Genomic DNA, 25,507 nt, shown 5'->3' with positions numbered 1-25,507 from the left:
CAGGCATATTTCTAAGACATTTATTAAGTTTCCTTACTGTGTTAGGCATTGGAGATAAAAGAGCGAGTGAGATATGGGCGTTCCAGATAGAGCTCCCTGTTTTTTAGATGAAATTAGACAGGTTAACAAAATAGAATACAATGCACTCTAAAGTGCGTGTAGAAGACTAGGAGCAGAGTTAAGGGACGGACCAGCTAAAACTGCACATACGCCTGGGGAGGCTTTAAAGAGAATGCGACATTTGAATGGATTTTTGGAGGATGTATAAGAGTGTGCTTGCCAGAAAAAAAGAGAAGGATTTTCCAAGCAGAGGGAAAAAAGGCAAAGCATAGGAAGTAAGGACTACAGGACCAGAATTGGAGACAGGAAATAAAGATCAGTCAAAAGCCCTGTTATCTGAATGGATAATTGGGACCACAGTCAAGACTATTCAAAGAGACTTACTGCTGACTGCCAAAGCATTGGGCTATAACTTATAGTCTTCCTGCCTAAGATGAGGTTTGTCCTAGAGATCCAGGCAGGAGTGAGCCTAGAGATGCAAATCAATTGGTTCCAGCATTTGGGAAAGGATAGGCAGAGACTGATGACCAGGCAGGTACTGACAGTAGCCGAAACCAGAGGAGAGAAGGGAAAAGATTATGAGGGAATTACCACGTGAGAGAGTGTCTGACTTAAACTTCACGGCAATCCTCTGAAATAAAGTAGGCAGAGACCGAAACAACAGCTCCAGTCATCGAAAAGCAAAACTGACCTAGTTCCCAGAGAAAGGAAAACTTGGCCAGCAGGTAGGTCTCTTTGGTGCTTCCTGCTGAATTAGGCAGGCCTAGGGCCCAAAGATGCTTAGGAGAACTGGTTTCGGCTACCTGAGGAACAGTTCTTGGAACGGTTCTTGCGCCTTGATTGCCACTGCCCTCTTTTTTTTTTTTTTTAAATAAGAGGATTATTGGATTATATTGACTCGACTGGGAACAAGGAATGTGTACTCGAGTTACTTGTGTATCTGAGTGGCTTCCTGATGTGCAGCAAATATCTGTTAAATCGGGTTCCCCAGGAGATACATCGACACTATCTCCAACCCACCTCCAATACTACAGAAAAAAGCATCAGACTTCACAGGCCCTCCAGAGCTAAGAAGCATCCCTGAAGTGATTGTATGTCCTCTTAAGGGGTCTAGGTTTTCAAGATTTTCGCTACCTAATCGGCAACTTGTTAACTTTTGCCACATTATCACCACCTCCTTCCTCGTCCACGCGTACTCTCCTCTCTCCAGGGAGATCCCGGCCCGTGCAGCAAGGAGGACTCGGGATGGCACCAGCCCCTAGTGACGGGGAATGGAGGGGAAACGGAGAGGCGTCTTCTGTATTTTGAGGGCGCCCTTTTGGAGGAATCCAGAGGCAGCCCGAGGTCGCGTGGAATCCCAGTGCGTGGGAAGACGCGCCCGGAGGCCACCGCCTGGGCGCCGGGCCCCCGCGGCAGCCTCGGGCTCGGAACCTCCCTGCCGGGGCGGGGCGAGGTTGGAGGTGGGGAGGGGCGGTGAGGGGCTGGGCCCTCTCCCGCCCCTCTAGGACGCAGGCGCAGGCGCGCGGGGTGCGGCCGCGGCGGGGAGGGCGGTGGCGGCGGTGGCGGCGGCGGCGGCGGCCAGCGCTGGAAGATGGCGGCATCGGCGGCGGCGGCGGCAGCGGCGGCGGCGGCTGCTGCGGCGGTGGCGGCAGCCGAGCAGGTCTGTGAGCCCCGCCGCGGCCGGGCCCTGGAGGGCCAGCGGAGGCGGGGGTGCTGCCGGCGGGACCCTCCTAGGGCCGGCCGGGATGACTCCGCGGGGTGGGGCGGGGCGGGAGGAGCTGTCCGCAGTCCGCGATGCTGCCAAAGGCCGGTCGGGACCCCAGGCAGGGGCCCCGGGGCGGAGAAGGGGGAGCCAGCCCCGGCCCTCGGCCTGGCCTGGCTGTCCGTCGGCGGGGTGAGGAGGGGTCGCTGTCCCGAGGGCCCGGGAGGCGGCCGTGGCAGCCGGGAGCCTGGGCCAGGACTTGCCGGGGACATGCCCTGCTCGGTGGCCAGCGAAGATGCAGGCAAAAATAACCCCAGCCAGCGATCCAAGAGCCTCCCCTGACACCAGCCAAGAAACACTCAGCTGTTGCCTGGGTGTCAGCTTGCAGCCCCTTCTTGTGTGCCATCCCCATATGCTGACATCCACGTTTCTCCTCCCGCTTTGGCTTTTGGAGACAGTCACCAATATAAAACTGTCTCCTATCCAGTTGGTTTAAAATCATTTTTTAAAATGCTTTATCAAGTATTTCCCGATCTGCATTGTAAACGGGTAACTTAGAATAATAGTTTAAAAGGCTGTTTTCTTACAAAAAGCAAGCTATACATAGGCACACATGCACATTTACATACATACACACACACATACATACATACCTGTAGTTACTAGGGTGATTTGTTATAATAAAAATAATTTTGATAGTCACTTTTTCCCCTTAACTGTTATTTCCTTTTAAAAAGAAACTGTGGTATGATAATTTCTTTGGGAAAGTCTCATTCTTCAACACTGCTGAAAAAAGTCAAGTAGCCAACATTCTGTTTCCAGAACTGGAAAGATTTTCTTAGGCAATTAACAGCTTTTAGAGACATAGTAGATAGATATCACTGGAACAGTCATTCTGAGGGACATAAAAAATAAAAGACATGACATCTGCCTTCAAAGCTTAAAGTCAAACTGCCAGATAAATGCAGAAAAATCAGCCAAAGATGGTAGGCAAGCTACAGGTCCTAACAATAAAATAAAATCTAAAGGAATGAGTGAAATTGAAAGGAGACAAAGCTTCTTGCAGTTGTTGAGATTAAAATTGTCCCTTGGCTTTCCTGATTTCCCATCAGTGCCCGTTTTAGATGGTTCTTTTTTCATCTGCATCACCTGTTGATGCTCTTCAAGTTCCACCGAACTTCTGTTCTTGCTTTACACCTGCACTGGGCAATCTGATCCATCCCTCAATCTCTACTTCAGAGTTAGGCGTTTATGTCTCCAGCCTGAACTTAACTGAATTTTCCACAGGCACCCCAAGCTCAAAAATGTTGGATTGGATCATATTCACCATTAAAAGGGTTACAGCCATCCATTCACTTGGTTCACCTCACCACAAATTTGGGAGCAGGGCGGGTTCAAGGGAACTCAGAAGGGACCCGCACTTGGTTTAATGCTCTGCTGTCCCAAGCTTGATATTTGAGCAAAGGACCTCACATTTTCTTTTTGCTCTGGACCCCACAAATTATGTAGCGGGTCCTACTTGGGAGTCATCGTAGATGCCTCTAAGTCACACTCAAATCCAGTCAATCACCAGGTCCTTTAGGTTCTACCTCTTAAGGCTTCTCCCCAATCTTCTCTTCATCTGCAGCGCCAAAGCTCAGTCAAACCTTCATTTGGACTGTTAGAGAAACCTGCTGTTGAAATCTCCATCTCTAAACTCTTCTATTCCAGTTCATCTCTTTTTGGTTTGATTTTGCTATAGTGCAGATCTGATTATATCACTGACCTATTTGAAATCTTTAGTAGTTCCCCATTGCCTTCAGGATAAACTTCATCATTCTTGATGTGATACTTATGTCCATTCATTTTCTAGCCCCTAACCACATCTCACCTCAATTTTTGTCCCATTCCTATACTCATCCTCTTCACCATCCACATAAAGCTACCAAAATTAGTTTGCAGAGATGACTTATACTCAAAGTTCCCATGCTTTTCCCTCTGCCTGGAATGCCTTTCTCTGTACTTTGCTTGGCTAACTCCTGTTTGTCCTTCAACATTCAACTTAAGCCCCAACTTTTCTTAAAAACCTTCAACTGATGCCCCTGCTCGCCAAGTCGAGTGGCATTCCTCTTATGCACTCTTTCAGTACTGTGTGCATTGCTGTACGACAGCACTTGCCATGTTGAACTGCAATTGCTAGTGACCCTGTCTGTCTACTCTGCTGGCCTATAAGTAAGTTTGTTGAGGGTAGCTGCTCTGCCTTGCTCATCTTGGTAGTCTGGAGCATCTGACATATAGTAACTCCTCAATAAATGGTAAGTACATCAAATGAAATATAATACTGTACATGAATTGGCAGAGAAAATTAAAGAATGCATCTCAGGAGGGTAAGTTTTGCCCTGTCTCTCTATTATGTAGACCTATATTCAAACTCTGGCTAAGATTTTTAAATTGCTCACCTGTTAGCACTGTCATAAACCCATACTGTGTCTGTGAAAATTAGAAGCAAGCACACTTCCCCTAAGGTATTTTACTGCTTTCGGCTGTCAAAATGCATATTCAACTCTAAAATGTTTGAGTGTCAGTGCACCCTCATAGCTGTTGTACCTCATGCAGATATACAACCTACACAACTGTATTCAGCAACTTGTTTTGTGTTACATCTGTTGAGTAGATTGAATTATCTTCTACAGAGCCTTTCTTACCGCTTTGTGGAATTAAAAAATTTTTGTCTGCCACAGTACTCACAATGATTATTCCTGTCTTTTTCCATTTTCCATAAGCCCTCAACCAGCCTGCTACCCCTGCCACCACAATAAGATTCCAGCTGCCCTCTCCACTCTTTCTTGGCAGATGACCTTGCCTTTTACATCCCCAGGGAAAAGAAGAATTTTTTTTTTTCTCTTCTTGGTGTGAACCATTTCAATGAGGTGGGAACCCACCCTTTAAGACTGTTTTCTCCTGTACTATCACTTTTCTTTCCTATCTCCTGAAAGATCTTATTTCCCTCATTATTCTGCCCTACTCTGAGATCTTTGACCTTTGCCCTTCTTGGCATCTTTCCCTCTGCCATCAAACATACAAGTCTTCCTGCAAATTGTTGTGAGGAGAGGATGGAGAGATTCTAACAACAACAAGAACAAGCACAATTTTCCTCCGACAGTACATAATCCTATGGTTAGTGTTCTGTCTTAACACTTTTGTCTTTCTGGACTCGAAAATAAATGCATACATGCTGGCATCCTTTCAGGACTATTCCTACTTACCAATTTGCTACTCAGAGTTCGTATTTGAAACTCACAGAGGCACTTCTTGACAAATTCGGCGACACTGCACATCCGTAGTTTTCTTGTATTTCTCATTTTCCACTGTTCCTGCACATTTAAAGTTTTCCAAGGGTACATCCTGGGCTCTTTATTCTCTTCCTCTATACCGTTTTTTACAGCAAACTGATGTGGTCTCATAGATTTAATTTACCTTGAAGGTGAAGACTCTCAAATCTGTATTTCTAGTCCTGACCGACCTAATACCCCATCCCATCCTTCCCATTGCCTTTAAAGCAGGTGGTTATTTCTCAATCAGTTCAAATGCAACATGTGTAAAATCTTCTCCCTGCTTCCTTCCCCATATTTAAGTAATCACCATTCAGTAAACATGAGGGGCTTTTTTTTTAACCTGGTACAAATTCACTTCACTCTTCTCTTGAAGTATATTTTAAATCTATCCTTTTTCATCCCACCTTAGTTTAGGCCCTCAATACTTCAGGCCTCCATTACTACAACATCCCAACAGCCTACTTGCTGGTTTTCCTCTTTCCTGTGTCTCCTACAAATGCCCACACATTTAGCATCCTGAAACGTATGTCATTCATCTTCGGAGACTTCCAGTGACTCCCAAATAAGCAGACATAAAGACTAGAGTTTGTACCCAGATGTCCAAAAAGTTTCACAACCTATCCTCCATTTCCAACTTGATTCTGCCTTCATTGCCAGATTTGACCCACCTACTCCTTCTGGTTTCCCTGACAACTCCAAGCCCTCCTGTCTCTTCTCCCATGAACTCCACAGCATGTATTGTCTAAACTATTGATTTTGGCATCTGAACATACAGAGCATTTTATTGCATTGCTAACTGTTTTGTGTACCCAAATCACATTTGTAATATCTGGAGGATAAGGATCTTGTCCTATATTTCTTTTGTATTCTTATTTATAGTATTAGTGTTTAAGCATAAAGTGCTTAATAAATGCCTATTCAATAAATTAATTTTCTCAGAGCTCTGAAAAATATGAAAATTGGGCAGTATTCCATTCTACTCCATCCTTTTGTGTTCATGATATACCAGATTATTACCTAAAATGTCTTTCAACCATAGTCGAAAGTCAAAGGTTCTCAAACTCTTTGGTCTCAGGTTCTCTTTATACTCTTTTTTTTTAATTTTTTTTTTTTTTTTTTTTTAGATGTGGACCATTTTTAAAGTCTTTATTGAATTTGTTACAATATTGCTTCTGTTTTGTGCTTTGGTTTTTTGGCATGAGGCATGTGGGATCTTAGCTTCCCGACCAGGGATCAAATCCGCACCCCCTGCGTTGGAAGGCAGAGTCCTGACCACTGGACCGTCAGGGAAGTCCCCCTCTTGATACTCTTAAAAATGACTGAGAATCCCAAAGAGCTTTTGTTTATGTGGGTTATATCTGTTGGTACTTACCATATTAGAAATAAAAACTGAGAAATTTTGTAAACACAGGAATATACAAACACACATTCCATTAGCTGTTAGAGCAATGATGTCATCACATATGGTCATGTAGCCTCTGGAAGCTTCACTGTACAGTTGACCCTGGAATGACGCGGGGGTTTAGAGGCGCTGATCCCCACACAGTCAAAAGTTCACATATAACTTTTGACTCCCCCAAAACCTAAACTAATAGAATGCTGTTGACCGGAAGCCTTACTGGTTACATAAACAGTCAATTAACATGTATTTTGTATGTTATATTTGTTATATACTGTATTCTTACAATAAAGTAAGCTAGAGGAAAGAAAATGTTATTAAGAAAATCATAAGGAAGGAGAAAATACATTTACAGTACTGTACTGTCTTTATCGATACCATAAATTTATGTCGTCTGTTTACAATATGAATCATCTGTCAGCACCTACATCAATATTGTCTTATATGGTACAAAACACTGTAGATGTTATACATATTACTAACTCTGGACATCAAAAATGAAAAGATAATTTGGAAAAGAAATTCATATTTATTTACATGCATAACGATTCATGCATTGATAACGAAGAAGCAGCAGTATGGTTGCTTTACAGTAGCCTCATGTAATCAGTACAATTCCTTCACAGTAGCCTAACCTATACACTAATGAAAGGATCGTAATAAAATTTTTTATGGCATAGAGTATCACAGTCATATTCATAATATCTTTTTTTAAAAACCAGTTGCATGGGATGATAGGCTGATACACAATTTCTCCAGTTATGAGAGAGAGAGACTGTACAGTAATGTAATTCTTTGAAAACAGAGTTATAAAACAGTAAGAAAACTAGCATTATTAATTTTATATTAAATATCACTAAACTTATGTATCTACATATATTTTATGCATTCATGACACACCTTTTTCTTAATTTTTTTGATATTTCTAGGCTACACAGTTTATCTGCAAGTTTTTTCAAATTGTTACAAATCTCCAAATTTTTTTCCAGTATATTTACTGAAAAAAATCCACGTATAGCTGGACCCATGCAGTTCAAATCCATGTTGTTCAAGTGTCATCTGCATATTCGTGGGAGAAGAAGAGTAAAAAAAGAAAATAACATCTTAGTGTTATTTTGAAAATAATTTGCACCCTCCAGACACTTGAAAGAGTTCAGGGGACCCCTCCAGGGCTTCCCAGCCCGTATTTTGAAAACTGCTAGTCTAGGATAATGTTAACTTTAGCCAATTGGAGTGATAAATAAAGTGTATTAGCCTTTCCAAATTATTTTCATATAAATGAAAAACTATATACAATTAAACAAATCGTTATAAATCATTCATTAAAACAAGATTACCCACTGCAGAATGTGTATGTTAACTCTTCCCCCAAATGAGCTAGCTGTTCAGTTTACTGACGGTGGGACTATTCAAAGCAGACAGTGGAAATATGTTATCAGATGGTCACACTGAAGGTTCTTCTCTCTGACCCTTCTCAGCACAGTCATGTCCTTACTTGGAGCCTGCAACTCAACATGACTTGAGGTTTATTGGTGGAAAATATATCACTAACCAATTCAGCTTTCATTAGTTATGAATTTGCACCTAACAAATAAATGCATCAAAAAGATAGGGTATAGCTGCTCCATTGTGTTGTATTTTGTTTTTAGCCAAGTTCCAATGGTCCTGTAAAGAAGTCCATGCGTGAGAAGGCTGTTGAAAGAAGGAATGTCAATAAAGAGCACAACAGTAACTTTAAAGCCGGGTATATTCCAATTGATGAAGATCGCCTGCATAAAACGGGGCTGAGAGGGAGAAAGGGCAGCTTAGCCATCTGTGTGATTATCCTCCTGTTTATTCTGGCTGTCATCAATTTAATTGTGAGTATTTAGTACAGAATATTCTTTTCTTAATTACCATGGGGAATTTTTCTTCTGTTTTTTAGTCAAATCGTGGACTCTCTTCCTATCATTTCTTTGAGGACCCTCTTTCTGCTTTTCTGTACAGGCATACCTTGTTTTATTGCACTTAGCTTTATTGCACTTTGCAGACACTGCATTTTTTACAAATTGAAGGTTCGTGGCAACCCTGCATCAAGCACATCTGTCGGTGCCATTTTCCCAACCGCATTTGCTCACTTCAGTCTCCATGTCACAGTTTGGTAATTCTCACAATATTTCAAGCTTTTTCAATATTAGTATATTTGTTATGGTGAGCTGTGATCAGTGATCTTTAATGTTACTATTGTAATTTTGGGGGGTTGCCACTAACCACATCCATGTAAGATGGTGAATTTAATTGATAAATGTTGTGTACGTTCTGACTGCTCCATTCACTGGCCGTTCCCCATTTCTCTCCCTCTTCTCGGACCTCCCTATTACCTGAGATAACCCTACAATGGCCTCTAAGTGTTCAAGTGAAAGGAGGAGTTGCAGGTGTCCCTCACTTTAAATCAAAAGTTAGAAATGATGAAGCTTAGTGAGGAAGGCACGTGAAAAGCTGAGATCAGCTGAAAGCTAGGCCTCTTACGCCAAATACTTAGCCAAGTTGTGAATGCAAAGGAAAGGTTCTTGAAGGAAATTAGAAGTCCTACTCTAGGGAACATATGAATGATAAGAAAGCAAAACAGTCTTATTGCTGATATGGAGAAAGGTTTACTGGTCTGGGTAGAAGATCAAACCAACGACAACATTCCCTCAAGTCAAAGGCAAATCCAGAGCAAGGCCCTAACTCTCTTCAATTCTCTGAAGGCTGAGAGAGGTGAGGAAGCTGCAGAAGAAGTTCGAAGCTAACAGAGGTTGGTTCATGAGGTTTAAAGAAAGAAGCCGTCTCCATAACATAAAAGTACAAGGCGAAGCAGCAAGTGCTGATGTAGAAGCTGCAGCAACTTATCCAGAAGATCTTGCTAAGATAAGTAATGAAGGTGGCTACACTAAACAACAAATTTTCCATGCAAACAAAAGAGCCTTCTATTAGAAGAAGATGCCATCTTGGACTTTCATAGCTAGAGAGGAGAAGTCGGCGCCTGGCTTCAAAGCTTCAAAGGACAGGGTGACTCTCCATTAGGGGCTAAGGCAGGCAGTGACTTTAAGTTGAATCCAGTGCTCATTTGCCATTTGGAAAATCCTAGGGCCCTTAAGAATTATGCTAAATCTACTTCTGCCTGGGCTCTATAAACAGAACAACAAAATCTGGATAACTGCACACCTGTTTACAACATAGTTTACTGAATATTTTAAGCCCACTGTTAAGATCTACTGCTCAGAAAAAAAAGATTTCTTTCAAAATATTACACCTCATGGACAATGCATTGGCCACCCAAGAGCTCTGATGGAGATGTACAATGAAATTAGTGTTGTTTTCATGCTTGCTAACACAACATCCATTCTGCAGCCCATGGATCAAGCAATAATTTTGACTTTCAGGTCTTATTATTTAAGAAATACATTTTTTAAGGCTATAGCTGCCATAGATTATGATTCCTCTGATGGATCTAGGTGAAGTAAGTTGAAAAGCCTCTGGAAAGGATTCATCATTCTAGATGCCATTAAGAACATTAGCAGTTCATGGGAAGAGGTCAAAATATCAAAGTTAACAGGAGTTTGGAAGAAGTTGATTCCAGCCCTATGGATGACTTTGAGGGGTTTAAGCCTTCAGTGGAGCAAGTAACTGCAGATGTGATAGAAATAGCAAGATAGTTAGAATTAGAAGTGGAGCCTGAAGATGTGACTGAATTGCTACAATCTCATGATAAAACTTTGAAGGATAAGGAGTTGCTTCTTATGGATGAGCAAAGAAAGTGTTTTCTTGAGATGGAATCTACTCCTGGTGGAGATGCTGTGAAGATTATTGAAATGACAATAAAGGATTTAGAATATTACATAAACTTAGTTGATAAGCCAGTGGCAGGGGCTGCCTGAGCTGCTTCCAAGCCTTAAGAATGTTTGCATCTCCGTGAAGCCCTGCTGTACCTAAGTTTACCAGGAGATTTGGGTCCGAGTGGGGTTGATGGGTTTCATCGTTTATAAAATCAGGAGTGCTGATAAAAGAAGTAAAGCCTTGAAAGCTTCCAGTCCTACGCCTGCTCATGGTCATCATTAACCAGCTTTACTTGGATGGGATGTCAGTCTGGCTGTATTGTGGGAATGTGGGACATCATGCACACTTGTAGCAGTGCTGCTGTCCTCGAGCACGAATAGACATACCTGTGAGATACCCGCAACAAAAAGAAAGAAATTAAATAAAGCAGTGGCAGGATTTGAGAGGATTGACTCCAATTTTGAGAGAAGTTCTACTGTGGCTGAAACACTATCAAACAGCATCACATGCTACAGAGAAATCGTTGATGGAAGGAAGAGTCAGTGCAGCCGATTTCATTGTGGTCTTACTTGAAGAAATGGCCCCAGCCACCCCAGCCTTCAGTGACCACCACCCTGGTTAGTCAGCAGCCGTCAGCGTCAAGGGAAGACCCTCCACCAGCAAAGAGATTACAACTTGCTAAACGCTCAGGTGATGGTTAGCATTTTTTAGCAAAAAAGTATTTTCTAATTAAGGTATGCACATTGGTTTTCTTGGGTTTTGGTTTTTTGGTTTTTTCAGCCGCATCACGTGGCTTATACAGGACCTTAGTTCCTGAACCAGGGATCAAACCCCGGGACCCCGGCAGTGAGAGCGCCGAGTCCTAACCACTGGACTGCCAGGGAATTCCCTATACATAGTTTTTTTAGACATAATCCTGTTGCACACGTAATAGACTACAGTATAGTGTAGCCATAAGTTTTATATGCACTTGGAAACCAAAAAAGTTTTTGTGGACTTGCTTTATTGCAATATTCGCTTTATTGCTGTTATCTGGAACCAAAACCACAATTTCTCTGAAGTATGCCTGTATATGTTTTATTTCTTATTGAATTTTAATGAATATTTTCTATATGAAAACCTAGTATGTTAATATTGCCATGCACTAATTTTATTTAGAAAAAAATGTTCATAGACTCTTTCCTTTAAAAGACAACTTTTAGGGCTTCCCCAAAGGAAGGGGACACGGGTTCAAGCCCTGGTCCGGGAAGATCCCACATGCCGCGGAGCAACTAAGGCCGTGCGCCACAACTACTGAGCCTGTGCTCTAGAGCCCATGCTCCACAACAAGAGAAGCCACCACAATGAGAAACCCGCACACTGCAACGAAGAGTAGCCCGCACTCGCCAGCAACAAAGACCCAACGCAACCAAAAATAATTAAATAATTAATTAATTAATTAATTTTTAAAAATAAAAGACTTAACTTTTAAAAGGTTAGAGTCAACTCAATAGAAGAGACCTTTGCCAAGATGATTTTACTGCCTTCATCTCTCCTAAAAATATACTCCTTCCTGTTTTCACTCAACTTTTCCAAAATATTTGCTTTCTTAAAGAAGAAGACTTTTAATCCAAGGTTGTAACTACCTGAGGGTTAAATCTGAACCCCTCTGGCATGTGTGTGGATAGATATTTTCAGAGAGTGATTATTGGTATCCCTGAGACCAATCATGAACATGGATGCAGCAGTTCTAACGTAATTTCACTTACTACTGTATTTTTTTACTTCTAATACTCTCAAACCAGTCCATTGTATTTTATGTACATCCAAAACATTTGTGTCTAATTCTTCACTTAAATCAAAAAGAGCTGATACTATAAATAGCTTTACTAGGAGCACATGTTCTGAATTTATTTTATTCTAGAAATTTATTTTTTTGGAAAGTTATGGTTAAGATGGCAAAAAAAAAAAAAAAAAAAAAAGACATTTTCATCCCCTTCTGTTTTAAAAGCTCATCCTAAGATGACAATGTCAAGAACCAGAAATATCTTGGAAGAAAGTGGGAGGCAACTGAAATCCTAAACCGTAATATATGAAGACAAAAAGGAGGAGTGGCAAATACCTTACCAGAGAAGAGAAACTGCATGTTGGGGGAGAGGGTTGCAGGGGGCATTGGTGGAAGTGCCTTGCAGAATCCTGAAAAGCCTCAGGAACTGGGAGTACAAGTGCCTTGAAAAGCAGGAGTGAAGGGGGAACTGAAAACAGAGAGCTTGTTTGAAAAGTCCATAGAAGGAGGCATGCGATCCCCAGCCTCCCTCTCCTTCCAGGCAGCAGTTAGGCAGCCAGCCCTCCTAACCCCACACTGAACCAGAGGGGATGCTTTCTGCCTGAGGATATTGCCAAGAGCAGAGTAGGGATGGGTTTCCACACTGAAGGCAGGAAGGTCTGTATCCTGAGCACTGAGGCTCCCTTATCCTCATCCTCCACCTCCAGCTCCCTGTACCAGGCTTACATCCCCCAGCAAGAGATAAAATAGCCTGCTCTGGAGAAACTGAAGAACATAGAGAAAAGACCTGAAGATACACTTGGCAGGTCCCTGTGAAAAAGCCACCTAATCTCCCTACTGTGAAGCCTGTCAGTCACAAGTGCCACCCCACCCAGAGAACTTTCCCTGAACTTTTTATAACCGCTCCATTAACTATGAACACAGAGCCACCAGGGGTCAGTAGATTTTTATGGAAAGCTCCCAGAATTGAGAAATGATTGAGACCAAAAGCACCCAAACCATGGGGAAAGTGGGAATTCAGGGAAGTGGAGAAAAGGCAACAAATGACAGGAAACTTTAAAAAATTAAAACACACAATCAATAGCTTCAGAGAAGTCAGAGGATATTGCATCCATTAAACAAGGATACCATGCCATTAAACAGAAGCAGTTAAAGAATATGGAAGAACTCATAGAAATACACATACATGGATGGATGGATGGATAGATATAGATAGATAGACAGACATTGGAAGATAAAAGAAAATCTTCCACAAAGTTCAACTAAATTAAAGAATCAATCCAGGAACATTCTGTTAATAGGAGTTTTAGAAAGAGAGAAGAAAAAACACAATGGGAAGAAAGTTATCAAATAAATAAATCAAGAAAGATACCTAGGACAGGTTGAAAACTACCATTCTGGATCCAGCATATGCATTAAAAAAAGACTCACACCAAGGCTATTACTATGAAATTTAAGAAGACCAGGAATAAAGAGATGATCCTAAAATCTTCCAGAGAATTAAAAAAACAGGTTTTGTATAAAGAACACAAAATCAGAGTGGCATCGGACCTGTCAAAAGCAGTGCTGGAAACTAGAAGGCAAGAAAGCAAGGACCTTCAAAATTCAGAGAGAAAATAATTTCAAATCTAGAAATGCATACCAAGCTAAACTATCAGTCAAATGTGAGGAATTATAGAGACATTGTTTTAGCCACGCACACTCTCAAAAAATATTTACTTCACGTACATTCTTTCTAAGGAAGCCACGGGACAATGTGCTATACCAAAAGATGGTACTAAACCGAGAATGTTGAAGACAAGGATACCGGAAACTGGGTATCCTGCATGGGAGAAAGACGAAAGGAAGTTCCAGCATGAAAGTGAAGGGAAAGCTCATGATTACAGCCATGCGACAGACCCAGAGGGCAGGAGCTCAGACTGGAGCAAGAAGATGAGGGTTCATTCCAGAAAGATTTTTTGGGAGAGGAAAATATAACTAATACATTTTCTGGGAGGTTTGGACTTTTAGAACATTTTATTAAGAGACATTTTATGGAAATGTTGGAGAGTTTGAAAAAACTTAGTCTGATTTTCAAAGAAACTAAGCAAATGAAAGAAGGACAAATATTAAACTCTGAAAGACACAAAGTACAAGAAGGGAACTGCCATCATAGTACAGTATTTGGCTTAGCAGTGAACAATATTTATATTGTTGTAATACTGAAAATACTGAACATGGATATAACCAAAACTTGAGATTGGAGTTGGAGGAGAAGAAATATAAATGAGCTAAAATTCTCATCTGCTAAAATAGGAAATTGATAGATACAACCTAAAATTGATCAGTGAAGAAATAACATATACTTATTATTTAGAAATATGGAGATAAATTCTAGACGAAATAGCTAAGATTGTTGAAAGTGGTTGTTCCTGGACGAGGTATAGGGGAGGTAGAAGAAATAAACTGCTCTTTTTTTTTTTTATTATAGAACCTTTAGCACTTTTTGACTTTAGTTATTGGTATGTAATACCTTGATAAAAATAAAATTGGTTTTGTTTGTAAGTGGAAACCCAATTGATGTGTTCATCTCATTGATGAAACATTTTAGGAAGTTTAATCCTTTGGCAACTATCTTTCCTATTTGTTTACTGATTATGTTAAATGTATGCTACCTATTAACAGTGGGCTTGATTTCTTTTTTAGGTAACACTTGTTATCTGGGCTGTGATTCGCATTGGACCAAATGGCTGTGACAGCATGGAGTTTCATGAAAGTGGTCTGCTTCGATTTAAACAAGTATCTGACATGGGAGTTATACATCCTCTTTATAAGAGCACAGTAGGAGGAAGGCAAAATGAAAATTTAGTCATCACTGGCAACAACCAGCCTGTAAGTAACCACATTAATTGAAGAACATTAGAGAAAAATTCTTCATAAAAACCTAGAGTTGATTACTGGAAATGGATATTTTCCTTTAGAGAAAATTCATAATATATTTAATAATATTGTTGGTCTTCTCATCTATTAATGTTAGATACTTTCTTAATATTTAGATTTTGTCCCATGGTAGCATTTTCTGGGATAAGTATAATTACTGTAAGAATACATAGTTTACTCTTTTCTCCTCCATATGAGGAAACCATTTTAAAAAGCACCTTCCCAGGTTAAAATACCCTCTACTCTCTGGGAGTCTGGAAGAGAATATGCCAGTCTAGTCAGTGGCAGCCCCTGTCAAGTGGCTACTCTAACGTAGGTTTTCAACTGACCAGAACCTCAAGGAAGCAACCTTACTGCCCCTGCCCGTCTTAGCTCTGGGTCCCTGTGCTCTGCGACCATCTGTGTCTGCCAAGCATTACAGCAAATAAGCATGTTAAGCCCTCGTTTTAAAGGACTCTTCTCCCAAGTGGGTGGAGGGAGTCAGAGAGAGGCAGTTAAAATTATTAGGAGTTAAGCCTGCTATTGTAGAGTTTTTTTTATAATGTTCTTGATGAATTTTGGATGCAGTCTTGTTCGAAAATGTATTCATGATAAAGTGTTTTTCTGAAGATTGTTTTTCAGCAAGGGACAACAAAGCTCAGTGTAGAGAAGAACAAAACTTCTATTATAAGTGACATTGGTGTGCAGTTTTTCGACCCAAGGACTCAAAATATCTTATTCAGCACAGACTATGAAACTCATGAGTTTCGTTTGCCAAGTGGAGTGAAAAGTTTGAATGTTCAAAAAGCATCTACTGAAAGGGTATGATTTATTTTCCTTGCTTTATTAATGGAAGAGAATTATTATCTAAAGTTACAAAGTGTGTGAGGTGGGAGGGCAGGGGCAGCTTTACTGATAAAATGCTGTGAAAGAAGTGACTCCAGAGCAGCGGAAAGGATTAGTTCTAGATTTGTCATCAACTAGTTTATGTGACCGTTATCAAATCATCTCTCTTTATCTTTACATGTGTAAAATGTGAATTAAAACACTTGCCTTTCATATGTTGTCATTGAAACGCCTCCTCCTCTATCTCTAATAATAATCCTCACTTTAATGTAGAAACTCTTCATCACTACTTTTCTTTTTAATCTTCAGATTACCAGCAATGCTACTAGTGATTTAAATATAAAAGTTGATGGACGTGCTATTGTGCGTGGAAATGAAGGAGTATTCATTATGGGCAAAACCATTGAATTTCACATGGGTGGTAATATGGAGTTAAAGGCTGTGAGTATTTTTTGATTTTAAGAGAATTATTAGATTCTTGGATACATAAGTCCTTATGTGGAAAAATGGTTATGAAAAATGATAATGTAGTTGTATTTTTTGGACATGGAAAGATGTTCAAAATGGATTATGAAGTGAAAGAAAGTTATAAAACAATCTGTGAAATATCTCATTTTTATTTTTCAGATTATGTGTATGTTTATAGCAACCTAGAAGGGTATGCCAAAATGTCAACAATGGTTAGTTATGGGTAGCAGGGTAACAGATGATTTTCATTTTATTTCTGCTTGCCTGTTATTTTCTAAATTTTTTTTTTTTTTTTGCATAATGATGCCTGTGTTATTTTAAAAGGCAAACAAGCAAGCAAAAAGCTTCCAAAAGAGAATTCTCAGTATGCATGCCCTGAAGTTGATAGGGTTTTTTTCAGTTAAAGATTTTTCACATCTCTTCATGGGTTTTGTGTCTAGTGATGTGAAAATCAATTAGCAAATATATTAAATGTATTTTTATGTATACATCTATTATTAATTGTAAAGGAAAAAGATTTTGCCTTTATTATACCTGTTGAAAAGTAAAATTTTCTTTGTGCCTCACAGATTATATCTGAACTTTAATAAGTAACATTTTTCATATAAGGGAGCGATAAGTTCGAAAACATTTTACCTGCTTACAATTCTGGTCAAAGTATATTTATTCAAAATGTCTTTGGGCACCTGCTCTATGCTACCTAATTGAAGCTAATTAAATTTGTTTTACTAAGCATTAAATGACAAAAGTTAAACCTAAGGACTTATAAAATAGTTCTTTCCTTTTAAAAAATTTAATCATAGTTCTTGAAGGAAAAAACTTTAAAAAATTAAGTTCTTTCACTTTCGTAAATATCTTTTCCCCATGAAGAATATGTTCCAATCTCTAAATAATAAATAAGAACATAAAATGTGATTCTTGCCAGAAACTCAATAGTAATGCTGAGTATTGTTTACATACGTTGTAGAAAGAAACCATTCCTCTCAGAGAATAATAGTGTTGAAGAATGGTCACAGTGGGGCTGTTGTTCTCTGCATCAGAAACTCAAAAGCAGCAAGAGATGTGATTGATTTGTTTATAGCCATTAGCAAGTCACCTAAATCTTTTATTTTTTTCTACCTGAAAATTCTGCCTGTTGTTAATATGACGTACTTTGAGATACATATACACACATATCAGTTTCTCCACAGTTAAAAAAAATAAGCCAGTATTGAAAAGATAATTAGCTTTATAATTCAGTTAATATCAAAGGTTAGTTTTTAAGTGTATGGCTAGTCATTAGAAAGAATTTTATCAATCAAACTGCTTTTTAAAAAAAACTGCTAAGACAAATATTATATCACTTACATGTGGACTCTAAGAAACAGTACAAATGAATCTATATACAAAATAGAAACAGACTCACAGACATTAAAAACAAATTTATGGTTACCAAAGGGGAAAGGAAGGCAGGGAGGGATAAATTAGGAGAATGGGATTAACAGATACAAACTACTATATATAAAACAGATAAGCAACAAGAATTTAATAACCTATAATGGAAAATAACCTGAAAAAATATATATATGACTGAATCACCTTGATGTACACCTGTAACTAACACAATATTGTAAATTAACTGTACTTCAATTTAAAAAAAAAAAAACTACTTTACCAATTTAAAGAAAGTAAAATTACATAACCACAAGATGGCAGTGTTGGAACAAAATTTGAAAATTCCGTATACTATCACTACATAGTCAATTAGCCATTTCCATTACTTCATAATCAACTTTCGTTGCTTTAAGTACCCTCTATAAGCTGATGACTCTCAACTTTGGAACTCCTTCTTTCTCCTCTGAACCAAGATTCACATATCCAGCTGCCTTCTTACCTCTCCACTTCAATATCTAATAGGCATCTCAAACTCAACAAGTCTAAAGTCTTCATATCCTCCTTCCCTCCCCAAACATGCATTTCTTTCAGTGTTCCCATCTTGTTAAATGGTACCCATTAGTTCATCAGCAAAGCCTTTGGGCTCTACCTTCAGAAGATGTACAGAGTCTGGCTGATTCTCACCACCACCACCATGGTGTAAACCAGCATCGTTTCCTGCCTGCACTGCTAGAATAGCCTCCTAAGTGGTCTCCCTGCTTCGTCTTTCACCCCTGTATTCAGTTCTCTGTACAGCAGCCAGAGCGATCCTTTTTAAAAGATCGTCACTTCTCTATTCAGAACCTTCCAAATGGCTTCCCATCTGATTCAGGATAAAATCCAAAGTCCATTCCCTGGCCTTATGTGTCTGGCCCCTAGTTATTTCTTTGACTCATCTCCTACCTACCAGTCGACTCCCTCTCTCTGTCCTTCAACCACTCTGGCCTCTTCCCTGTTCCTAGAACACAAGGCACGTCCTCACCTTGGGGCCTTTGCGTATGTGCTTTCCTCTGCCCAGTTACCCACATGCCCTTCTCCCTCATGTCATCCAGTTTCCATCAGACTGTGACCTTATCAGAGAGGCCTTCCCTAACCATCCTCTGGTCACTATCTCTCTACTTATCCTGACTTGCTTTTCTCAGATGATGTCCTGTTTGTTTTACCTCTTCAGGTGTTTGTTGTCTGCCCCTCCCCAGTAAATGGGGACTTGGACTTTGCCTGTCTGTTGACTGCTGCATCCCCAGCACCTAGAATAGTATCTGACACATAGGAGACCTTTAATAATTATTTGCTGAATGAATGAAAAGAAGAAAAGGGAAGAAGGGAGAGAGAGGGTTCGGAGTTTCGAAAAAGAGAGGGTCTGCAATACTAGAATGTTCCTGGGATAGTGGGCTGGAAGAAGAGAACCTCCAGGTGGTTTTCTTTGAGTGCCTGGGCTTCAAAATTGTATGGTTTGAATCTTCATTTATGGTGTTACAAAAAAACATTGGAAATTAAAATTACTTTCCTCTAGGAGAAAAACAGTCTTTTTCTTCTTATCGTCAGAAATTTATCAATCAGTAGCTTGGTTAAAACTCTCTTAGGAAGTAATAGATGAAAATGATCTGAGACTTTATCAGTATTAGTCTTATTGTGCACTTAGGAATTTTGATATAATTTTTAACTAATTGAGAAATAAATTGTGTTAACAAGTGTACTGATATACATTGTGAACAATTACTAAGAGGTCACTAGGTGAATTTTGATTGGTTTTGGTTTTCTGTTGTTGTTGTTTGGGTCATGACTTTTTCTTGCTGCCTTCTATTCTTGCTAAAATTTCAGTGACTTTTGTTTATTAATTTTGTTCTCCCCCTACTTGTGGATGCAAACAAGCCATATGAGTTTTCTCCTGATAGGAAAACAGCATCATCCTGAATGGAACTGTGGTGGTCAGCACAACTCGCCTCCCTAGTTCCTCCAGTGGAGACCAGTTTGGGGGCGGTGACTGGGTACGCTACAAGCTCTGTATGTGCGCTGACGGAACCCTCTTCAAAGTACAGGTGACGGGCCAGAACATGGGCTGCCAGACCTCAGACAACCCCTGTGGAGACACTCATTAGAAGAACCCGAGAGGGCGTCAGTAGGTTCATATCGTGACTTGACTTTTTTTTTTTCAGAGTAGGCATGCAAATCATGTTTTTACAGAGTTTGTGATAACTCGTAATTATTTTACCTGCAGAGCACTACTGTATCTATTATATAGTCTCCATGTTTAAAATAGTCTCAGAGAGCCTAAATTCTAATACATTTCATTAAGTTGCACTGATCTTCAATTTACAGTTCTCTAAAACAAGAGAAGTGAATACAATCAATATTAATCTTTAAAGAAGTGTTTTTAAAATGCCACTGTTCCTTGTCTAAAGGCTAAAGGGCTGAAGCAACTGTTCAGACTCACTATAAGTAAGCTTTTGGTAACTAATGGGGATAGACCCACTTAAGATGTTTAAAGGTACACCATCAGTAAATGTTACATGCTCTGTCTTTTGGCTTCTAAGAGGAAAGACAGATTTTTAGTGCATTGACCTTCAGCCATATTCTCACATGCAAGTGAGGTCATTAAAGAACTTCGCATATGGGAGTTAGTAAGAAACTATGGTTCCTTAGTTTTGCACTAGGAAGAAAATACTCTAATAGAATGTATACTCATTAAATATTGATAAATATTGTGCTCGCAATGTGGTAGAAGTTAAAGCACCATCTCAGCTTTAACTGTTAGATGATGATAGCTGTCATGTATTGAGCATCTTACAGTGCTAGGCATTGTCCTAGGCATTGCACATGGAATGTCTCTGATTCTCACCACAACTCTATAAGCAGGTGTTGTTCTCCCAGTTTACCCGTTAGGAAACTGAGGTTCAGAGAAGTTAAGAAACTTGCCTAATGTTACAGAGGAAATAGCAGAGTTGGGATTGGAATTCGGGTGTGATTCAAACCTAGATGGACCTGTTTCTAAATACCGCATTCTTTTCACTATCTGCGCTGGAGTTTTAATTATTTAAAACTCTGCAAAGATGAACAAGGACTAATTCAGACTTACCTAGGCAGATAAGAATCAAACAAAACAGGTATGCTTACTCTAATTAAAAGAAAATAAATCAACCTCAGTCAAAAAACTGACCAATCACTGTCAGATTTTAAATTTTCTTAAGCCAATTCCAAAATATACTATAGAGAGATCAAATTGGCCTAGTTGTGGGTTACCCCTGTTTCCCAACTTGGGTACCTGAATGGGTAAAAGGGTTGCCAAGATATGTATACCCTCAGCGCTCGGGGCAGCACAGTGGGAAATGAGGAGGCCATGCCCCAGACGAGTCCTGCTGGCCCAGGATGGCTGGTGGATTTACCCCAGCAAGCCAGACGAATATTACCCTTTTTAATATGTGCCATACCTTGAAAAAAGTCAGGAAGCACTGGACGAAAGGGTACTAATGCAGGAAATAATATAAGTAATTTTTACGTAAGTATAAGATTGATCTCTGCTCCTAACATCACCACCCGTTATAATGTATTACAACCCTCAAGCCAGTTGATTTTTTTTTTTTTGATTTTTAAACTTGAAATTTATTGGCACAATTTTTTTATTGTCTACATGTTACTGCTTTATTTTTTTATTTTTTTTTAAACATCTTTATTGAAGTATAATTGCTTTACAATGGTGTGTTAGTTTCTGCTCCACAACAAAGTGAATCAGTTATACATATACATATGTTCCCATATCTCTTCCCTCTTGCATCTCCCTCCCTCCCACCCTCCCTATCCCACCCCTCTAGGTGGTCACAAAACACCGAGCTGATCTCCTTGTGCTATGTAAGCCAGTTGATTTTTAAGGTGTTTTATAGTTGACTTGAAAGGAACTCTCTGGTATTATTAGGATACACACAACATCAGGAAGAGAGACCTCAAAGTAGTGTGCTGTAAAATAGGCAGAAGAGATAAATCATAGGCCCCGTTCTGCATTCAAGTATAATATTCTGTCCTTGCCAGTTTGAACTATATAGATAAGAAAATCAATACAAAAAAAAATTTGCATTCAATATTGTCACAGTTCTCTCTGATAGAAAAACCAAATACTTTAGAGATTATGAATAGTCATTAAAGTATACTAAAGTAGAGATTGACTTACTACCCACTACTGAGTGAAGTTTTTTTTTAAGTGAAGAGAAAAGGAGAGAGAGTGAAATTTATGACCTCTGGGTGTTATTTGTTGTCGTGATATTCAGAACCCATATGAATATATTCAGTATCATTTAATATCTGAATAATGTTCAGAAAAAATCCATTGGAATATTCGTTCAGATGCTCAGTGTATTTGTAAATTTTACATTCATTACTTGTCTGCTCTATTTAGATTTGTTTTGAAAGTTTGTTTAGATAAATATTTTTACAAAAACCACAGAACACTATGTTACAAAGTATTATTTATTGAATGTAATTCATGAAATACTCTATTTTTACTCCTCTTTGAGAAATACTTGTTTTTGATACATCTCCATTAAGTGCTTTGGACATGAGAGAATATTTTGATGTTTTCACAGAACTGATTGTTAAGGTAACAGGTATAGTAATTTAGGACACTTTACAGGTAGCTTTTGCTTTTTCATTGAAATGTAGACCTGGGAAATTCCCTGGGAAGCAGAACAAGAACAAACTGTCCATTTTTACCTGTGACCTGTTTAGCATAACAGTAAAGCCTCAGCTACTCATTCTCACCATAAGATGCTATTTTTCTATAAACTGAATTGTTAATTTTGCCTCTTCTGCTGTCATTCCTCCCCTCCATCAAGCGCTGATATGACAAGCAACAGACTTGGGGGGGGTAGAGGACAAAGACAGGATCCCAGGAGATGGGGCAGACACATGCTTGTTTAAATAACTACAGTCCTTTAGAGGTGGATTATAATGACATGGGGGACAAATGAAATGAAAGCAAGGTATTTTAGGGGCTCTCTAACGGGCAGGTAGGAAGAATGCAAAACTATACACAGTAGGGACTGTATGTGTGCTCTGTAATATTTAAAAATATACTTATTTGTATTCTTTTTGCATTGAAAAAACAAATTGTGTGTGATAGTTTTGAATGAAAAGTGGAAGTTCTACCTAGTTTTTGAGCGAGTTTTTTTAAAGATCATGAGAATGTTACGGTGCTAAACTTGACAAAAAAAAAAGAGAGAACATTGAAATGCTGATAATTTTAGTAATCTTTTTTAAAGCATTGAGGGGGCAAAGATTACAAATTATGCCATACAAAAATAAGCCTATAAATGTGTCGAGTTACCAATTTGACTTTCAGTTGATTCAGTTTGTAATAAGTATTAATGACCTCTGTTTACAATAAAGATTCTGTAAAATTGTTTGCTGTTAATTTTTTAGTTGTTAAAATATTAGCAGGTTTCTACTTACTCATATAAATGTGCTGAATGTAAATACAGCTTGAGAATTGGACGCTGCCAGTATTTATGTAATCTCTCTGGAATCCTGGAGTTCAAAATTAGAAGTTGTACAGACCCAGTCTGGAAAGTCCTACCCTCTGCATTGCAGAAGGCCTCTCTCTGTTGGCTTTTCCCCCAGTATCCCAGGGGAATGTGCACCACGCTGTCTGTCGCTGTCACCTCTGCAAGAGGCCAGAGCTTGGAGATGAAAGGGTTGAAGGTTTGCCACAGGGCGGGCTCCAGGGCAGATGGGTGGAGCCTCAAAGGCCCAAGTCTAAAATCCCCACCTGGCTTGATTCAGAGAGAGACCCATTTGAAAAATCCCTAAGGATCAAAGGTATGCCTTAGAAACGGTGTTACTGTTGTGTTCTTTCTACATCTTAGCAAAACTAGCCTCTCCTGCTTTTTTTCTTGTAACTGTTGTAACTTCTCTTTCTTTTATATAGGAATGAACTCTTCATTTCCTTTCTACTTTGTTTTTTCTACTGCTTTCTCCCTATCTCACTGTTTGACACACCCAATATTTCTGCTTCCTCATACTTCAGCTTGAATATGTCCATTTAAAGATTTACATTCCACGTAATTGTCTCCAATATCCTCAGAAAATTTTTCTGGAGTTCTCAGGTGTTCCTTACCTAATACATATAAGTTTGTTTTATATATATATAATATTTTTTAAATTTACAAATGAATACCTTTCACTTTATGATATAAGATTATCCTTATCTAGCTGTTTTGAACTCAAACCTGTTAGCTATAGATAAATCTCTTCAACTTAGAAAGAATCAGGTCCTTGAAAATCTTACTTAAGTCCCCTTAAGAAGAAGTTTTTTTCAGCCACGTGTTTCTCTTCAGTATTGTGGTGTGCCTGTGAAGGATGAATCTTTTTTCATTGCTGAGGTTGTTACATTAGCTTGCTATATAATTACATAGGTAATGATTGCAGCTTTGAATATGGTAACAAATATCTTTCTGACTCTACAAATTAATTCAGTTTCTGGTATTGCATAAGAGGCACACTTTAAAAATAAATCACTCCTCCATGCTGTAGGGCACCTTTGCAGTTCACAGCCACCTGTACCGGAACTTAGATGCCTTTCAAAATATGGCAGATTTGACCTTGTATGAAACCAAAGTTTAAAAAGTTACATGGTAAATTTCATCCATTGCATACATTCATTTATCCAAGCAGAACATAGTCCTATGACAGACTGCAGACTATTAAAAATATAAAACATGGGGGAAAATATATAGATACATAGATGAGATAAATAGATGATAGGTAGATGATACAGATATAGCCCTATATAGAGATATATAGATAGCATAGTCCTATGACAGACTAAAGACTATTAAACATGTAAAACATGGGGGGAAGTTATATATATATATGTATGTATGTATGAAAACATGGCCCTTACCATCTGGGAGCTTATAGTCTTTTGGGCTGTTTAAAACAGACGCAATGCAAAGCAATAGCAATACAGGACAGTACTGATATTCTGTCAAACTGAATGTTACTAACATGCATTCATTCATTCAATAAATATTTACTGAAAGATTTCTGAACAAAATAGAGGCCAAAGCAGGAAGAAGGGTCTTCAGGTCATAGGGTTTGTGATGGATCTGGAAGGACATATGTAGGATTTGGACTGAGGAGAGGAAAAGGCATTGGGCTTGGAATTGGAGTGAACTAAAAGCTAATTTTTGCATGAGATCTACATATATACAGAGGTGCACAAGCCCCATCTTGTAGTTGCTCATGTACGTTTAAAACTAGTTCATAAAGTAAAGTAAATAATACAAAGCCTGGGATGCCAACCTGAGGGATTTGGACTGTAGGCACTGCGGAACCCTTTAAGGATTCTGAATGAGGATACGATATGGGAAAACAGTACTATGGGGAAGTAACCCTTTGGAATTTCATTGGATGAATCAAGAAGGAAAATTGAAAGGCAGTGACAGGAAAACCAGTTAGCCCATTCTAGTACTGCAGATTAGTGATGAGAACTAGAGTGGTGCCATTTGCCATTGGAACAGAACGGAAGGGACAATTTGTTGTAAACCTACGTGCCGAGTAATGGGGTTATTTGTACACACACCGATTTTTTAATGGAATTTAGTAATTAAAACAAATCACAAAAAAGTTATTCATCTACTCTTAAAATTGTTTTTTGTGTATACATTCAGGCATTGTGATTTGTAGTTACTTGTTTTAAAGGTTTCAGTTGCTTCTCAAGAATCTTTGGTGATTATATCTTCATGGGTCCTAGGGAGAGCATCCTTTTTATAACGCATTTTTTTTTTAACGTAGATATCTAAATGGTTTCAAGTGGATTTGAAAAGTCACAAAAGCCGCAAAGACAAAGCTTGTAG

The 25,507-nt window shown here is 39.1% G+C and overlaps 1 protein-coding gene and 1 pseudogene across 1 annotated transcript; both read left to right on the top strand.

The window, feature by feature from the left end:
* The first annotated feature begins 1,639 nt into the window (after nucleotides 1-1,639).
* On the top strand, nucleotides 1,640-21,992 carry SGCB (sarcoglycan beta). Its single transcript, XM_061191386.1, has 6 exons — nucleotides 1,640-1,720; nucleotides 8,125-8,334; nucleotides 14,724-14,909; nucleotides 15,567-15,758; nucleotides 16,092-16,223; nucleotides 19,559-21,992. Exons 1-6 carry the CDS (start codon nucleotides 1,652-1,654, stop codon nucleotides 19,760-19,762), a joined length of 993 nt encoding a protein of 330 aa, XP_061047369.1. The 5' UTR covers nucleotides 1,640-1,651; the 3' UTR covers nucleotides 19,763-21,992.
* On the top strand, nucleotides 10,081-10,555 carry LOC133092476 (ATP synthase subunit ATP5MJ, mitochondrial-like; annotated as a pseudogene).
* Nucleotides 21,993-25,507: the final 3,515 nt, after the last annotated feature.

The sequence above is a fragment of the Eubalaena glacialis genome, chromosome 5 (assembly GCF_028564815.1).
Source record: "Eubalaena glacialis isolate mEubGla1 chromosome 5, mEubGla1.1.hap2.+ XY, whole genome shotgun sequence".
NCBI classification, from domain to species: domain Eukaryota; kingdom Metazoa; phylum Chordata; class Mammalia; order Artiodactyla; family Balaenidae; genus Eubalaena; species Eubalaena glacialis.
The sequence above is the reverse complement of the archived record's forward strand: the minus strand, read 5'-3'. Positions and strand labels throughout refer to the sequence as shown.